This window comes from Lottia gigantea, assembly GCF_000327385.1.
Source record: "Lottia gigantea unplaced genomic scaffold LOTGIsca_138, whole genome shotgun sequence".
Classification (NCBI taxonomy): Eukaryota; Metazoa; Mollusca; class Gastropoda; family Lottiidae; genus Lottia; species Lottia gigantea.
The window spans coordinates 436,859-442,413 of NW_008707580.1; the positions used below are offsets into that span (position 1 = coordinate 436,859).

A 5,555-nucleotide genomic window follows, 5' to 3' on the forward strand; every position below is an offset into this window, starting at 1 on the left:
TAACAGCTAATGAATAAATAAACCAAGTACTAACGATCCGAACAGCAAAACAAAACCCACAATCTAAAACAACATATTGGTGAAACATTGGTAGCAGCTAATGTATAAATAAACCAAGTACTAACAATCCGAACAGCAAAACAAAACCCACAATCTAAAACAACATATTGGTAAAACATTGGTAGCAGCTAATGAATAAATAAACCAAGTACTAACGATCCGAACAGCAAAACAAAACCCACAATCTAAAACAACATATTGGTGAAACATTGGTGAAACATTGGTAGCAGCTAATGAATAAATAAACCAAGTACTAACGATCTGAACAACAAAATAAAACCCACAATCCAAAACAACATATTGGTGAAACATTGGTAGCAGCTAATGAATAAATAAACCAAGTACTAACGATCTGAACAACAAAATAAAACCCACAATCCAAAACAACATATTGGTGAAACATTGGTAGCAGCTAATGAATAAATAAACCAAGTACTAACGAACCAAACCACAAAACAAAACCCACAATCTAAAACAACATATTGGCCAAACATTGGTAGCAGCTAATGAATAAATAAACCAAGTACTAACGAACCAAACCACAAAACAAAACCACAATCCAAAACAACATATTGGTGAAACATTGGTAGCAGTTAATGAATAAATAAACCAAGTAATAACGATCCGAACAGCAAAACAAAACCCACAATCCATAAACAACATATTGGTGAAACATTGGTAGCAGCTAATGAATAAATAAACCAAGTACTAACGATCCGAACAGCAAAACAAAACCCACAATCCATAAACAACATATTGGTGAAACATTGGTAGCAGCTAATGAATAAATAAACCAAGTACTAACGATCCGAACAGCAAAACAAAACCCACAATCCATAAACAACATATTGGTGAAACATTGGTAGCAGCTAATGAATAAATAAACCAAGTACTAACGATCCGAACAGCAAAACAAAACCCACAATCTAAAACAACATATTGGTGAAACATTGGTAGCAGCTAATGTATAAATAAACCAAGTACTAACGATCCGAACAGCAAAACAAAACCCACAATCCATAAACAACATATTGGTGAAACATTGGTAGCAGCTAATAAACTTTTCACATGAGGAAGTATATCAATTATAAGTGAGTAAGTATTTCATAATGAAAAGTGGTATCAGGTGTCTAGAAGAGTAAGAATAACCAGTCTGGCACAAAACTGCTACACATAAATATTAAGAAAACCTCTTTACAATCTCTTTAACAAGAACCACAGACGTCTGATTGAAAATTAGAATGGTGTAAATTGATGCTATCAGTGTCCCCGATACACATAAAAAAATTAGAAAACCTCTTTACAATCCTGTTGAACTCGTTAAAAATCCAAACCTACCTGCCAATGATGGAAGACAGAGAGACAGAAAGCCTGGCCCTGTGTATGGGTACGGAGATCAGTTTCGAAACCAAACGAATCAATGGCTGGGATGAAAGCTTTAATCGTATATAATGGTGAACCTGGGACTGGAGCATCTTGTGTCACGTGACCTCTAAAATAGAAAGATAGCTTCAGTCTTACACTTCTTTTGTACTTTTTGAATTCAAGATAAAAGATAGCTTGCCAGGCAAAGTAATATACGCCCACTGGCAGCTTTGAATTTGAATAAAAATATCTGGCTGTACAGTAACAATTACCAGTATGAAATATTCAACCTTCAGTCATACACTTCTTTTGAACTTTTTCAGGCGATACTGAACAATATTATCAAGTTTTGTCAAAATCTGTCAAGAATTTGGCCTTCTAGAGTGTTTAGTAAGATAGCTTGCCAGGCAAGGTAATATACGCCGACTGGCAGCTTTGATTTTACATAAAAATATTTAGCAGTACAGTAACAATTACCAGTATGAAATATTCAACCATCAGTCATACACTTCTTCTGAACTTTTTGAGGTGATACTGAATAATATTACCGACAAAAAGACAATTCAACCATGCTGTCCTAAAGCTTATGCAAGGTTTTTCCAAAAATTTTGAATTATAGACCAAAAACACGTAAAATTTCCAAGTTTAAAGCTATATTCTTCGATAATAAGTATGAGATAAATCATCGATGGCTTACAGCTGAAATTTTCGTGCGCTCAGAAAAAAATTCCCTTACCTTCGTTTAGCTAGTACCGTATAAACAGCTGATACACAATCTGCCGGTGCCATCACTTCTACAAAATAGTATGGTTCCATCATTCTTGGAGTTGCCTGAAAATGAAAGTTTCAGGATTTGAGTCTTTGATTGGCGCCATAATCAATGCCATTTAGGATTCTGGAAATTAGCTTTATATTCACAAGATCTTGGATGAGTTCGAATTTGGGTAAAATTCAACAATTACTTATGGAGTTGTAGCCCTTGATATACCAAAAATATGATTATAATAATACTGTGATGACAATAGAGGCCACAATTTTTTTCAACTTTTGTAAAATTTTTGTGTGTAGGTTTTATATCCACAAGAATTTGGCCTAGTTCGAATTAGGATATGATTCGACAAATATTGACAGAGTTATTGCCCTTGATACACACATGGATTTGAAGGCTTAAAATTTTGACAGTGAGCTGTGAACACTATTACTGATTGGCTTAGCTAAAAAAATTCCTGTTTCTGAGACTAAGGTATGATTGGTAAAAAAAGGACGCAGTCACTTTAAAAGAAAACTTACCATAAGAAAGGCAGAATAAGCTACACGTCTAGCGGTGGGTATAATCTGCCCTCCGCCCCTGTGTATAGGTTCACCAGCAATCATGGCATCCAATATCTTAAATTTTACGTTTCTGATAGCTGAAAACATAACAGTTATATTAATTTACATTTTTCCTGCATTTTGGCTCGAAAATAGCATTTTCATTTTTTTAAAAGGAACTTTTACGTTGTTTTGCTGAAAGATTTTCATGGTTTTTTTGTCCCTGGTATGCAAAAAATGTGGATGGACAAGGCAGTTTGCAATGAGGGAAATTTTGCCAACTGCTTTTTTTAACATCCAAAGTCTGTAGCAAAAAATGAAATGAATGGAGTTTTACATCCTACTTTTCTGCATCATATGGGCTAATGAAACGAGCAACACCATGCAGTATGCAATGAGGGAATTTTTTTTTGATCATCTGGTTACAAAATTTAACAAAACTTTTTTCAACTTTTAATTACTCCCCCTGCCTTTCCCCGCCAAGCTACCACGCCCTTTCCAAATTTACTTACGTTCATCACATAAGGGGCCTTCTCGTGTGGCCCACTGAAAACCTTGTACAATACTATCTTTGACAGCACTAAGTAACGTTTTATCAACTTCTGATGGTAGAGTATCATCAACTAAAATATTAGGTCCCGTCGCGTCAGGTCCAAACGCCCAAATAGATCTGGCAGCCAACAAATCCCAATCGTACTTGGTCTGAAAAAATTCTCCCAACTTCTTTCTTGGCCATGTGATCTGTACTACTTCATTTTCTATGTCCTCGGCCAGTCCTTTCTCGAGTGGTTCGGCTATCATTGTTAGTTTGTTTCTGAAAGCAAAATATAGTTTGGTATTGATTTTACAAGGATAACAACTTAGGTTCACAAGGATCCTTTCTACCAGCTGGTCCTTGGTCAAACCTCTTGATAATGATTTTACAAGGATAACAACTTAGGTTCACAAGGATCCTTTCTACCAGCTGGTGCTTGGTCAAACCTCTTGGTATTGATTTTACAAGGACATCAACTTAGGTTCACAAGGATCCTTTCTACCAGCTGTTCCTTGGTCAAACCTCTTGGTAATGATTTTACAAGGATAACAACTTAGATTCACAAGGATCCTTTCTACCAGCTGGTCCTTGGCCAAACCTCTTGGTATTGATTTTACAAGGATAACAACTTAGATTCACAAGGATCCTTTCTACCAGCTGATCCTTGGTCAAACCTCTTGGTAATGATTTTACAAGGATAATAACTTAGATTAACAAGGATCCTTTCTACCAGCTGGTCCTTGGTCAAACCTCTTGGTATTGATTTTACAAGGATAACAACTTAGATTCACAAGGATCCTTTCTACCAGCTGGTCCTTGGCCAAACCTCTTGGTAATGATTTTACAAGGATAACAACTTAGGTTCACAAGGATCCTTTCTACCAGCTGGTCTTTGGCCAAACCTCTTGGTATTGATTTTACAAGGATAATAACTTAGGTTCACAAGGATCCTTTCTACCAGCTGGTCCTTGGTCAAACCTTTTGGTAATGATTTTACAAGGATAATAACTTAGGTTCACAAGGGTCCTCTCTACCAGCTGGTTCTTGGTCAAACCTCTTGGTATTGTTTTTACAAGGATAACAACTTAGGTTCACATGGATCCTTCCTACCAGCCGGTCCTTGGTCAAACCTCTTGGTATTGATTTTACAAGGATAATAACTTAGGTTCACAAGGATCCTTTCTACCAGCTGATCCTTGACCAAACCTCTTGGTAATGATTTTACAAGGATAACAACTTAGGTTCACAAGGATCCTTTCTACCAGCTGATCCTTGGTCAAACCTCTTGGTAATGATTTTACAAGGATAACAACTTAGGTTCACAAGGATCCTTTGTGCCAGCTGGTCTTTGGTCAAACCTCTTGGTAATGATTTTACAAGGATAACAACTTAGGTTCACAAGGATCCTTCCTACCAGACGGTCCTTGGTCAAACCTCGTGGTATTGATTTTACAAGGATAACAACTTAGGTTCACAAGGATCCTTACTACCAGCCGGTCCTTGGTCAAACCTCTTGGTATGGATTTTACAAGGATAATAACTTAGGTTCACAATTAAGGATCCTTCCTACCAGCCGGTCCTTGGTCAAACCTCTTGGTAATGATTTTACAAGGATAACAACTTAGGTTCACAAGGATCCTTTCTACTAGCTGGTCTTTGGTCAAACCTCTTGGTAATGATTTTACAAGGATAACAACTTCGGTTCACAAGGATCCTTTCTGCCAGCTGGTCCTTGGCCAAACCTCTTGGTATTGATTTTACAAGAATAACACCTTAGGTTCACAAGGATCCTTTCTACCAGCTGATCCTTGGTCAAACCTCTTGTTATTGATCTTTCCTAGATTATCCGTACCCATTTACAGCTGGGTTGACTGGAATAATGAGGAAAGATGACTTATTCAAGGTCACCACTTTCACATGCCGACCAAATTAGAACCCATGACCATTTGTAGGATGTAACCAAGGAAATGACATCATGTTAAGATTTCAACACTCTATCCAACTGTGCTACACCCTGTCCACATTCATCATTATTATGGCGAGTTGTGAATCGAAAAATTTTCTTACTTTTTGTTGGGAGTTTCAGCAAAACATTTTAAAGAGGATGTCTCTACAACTGTTTCACAGAATGATACCACAGGGTCAGCCACTTTAATATCTAAAAATCAGAAATAGTTATATACACATCACATACCCCAAACTTTATTAGTTGAGCCTTTAGGAGAGAGAAGTAACATTAACTGATAACATCAATCAGATGTCTGTGGTTCTTGTTAAAGAGAGT

At 36.7% G+C, this 5,555-nt stretch overlaps 1 protein-coding gene across 1 annotated transcript in view; it reads right to left on the bottom strand.

The window, feature by feature from the left end:
* Positions 1 to 5,555, bottom strand: part of LOTGIDRAFT_200289 (hypothetical protein) — a 22,936-nt gene that overhangs the window by 3,855 nt on the left and 13,526 nt on the right. Inside the window, exons 19-22 of the mRNA XM_009049537.1 lie at positions 5,339 to 5,429; positions 3,249 to 3,550; positions 2,716 to 2,834; positions 2,162 to 2,256 (exon numbers count right to left, since the gene is read on the bottom strand). Coding sequence (XP_009047785.1) covers positions 2,162 to 2,256; positions 2,716 to 2,834; positions 3,249 to 3,550; positions 5,339 to 5,429 — 607 coding nt within the window. The remainder of the gene's footprint in view (positions 1 to 2,161; positions 2,257 to 2,715; positions 2,835 to 3,248; positions 3,551 to 5,338; positions 5,430 to 5,555) is intronic.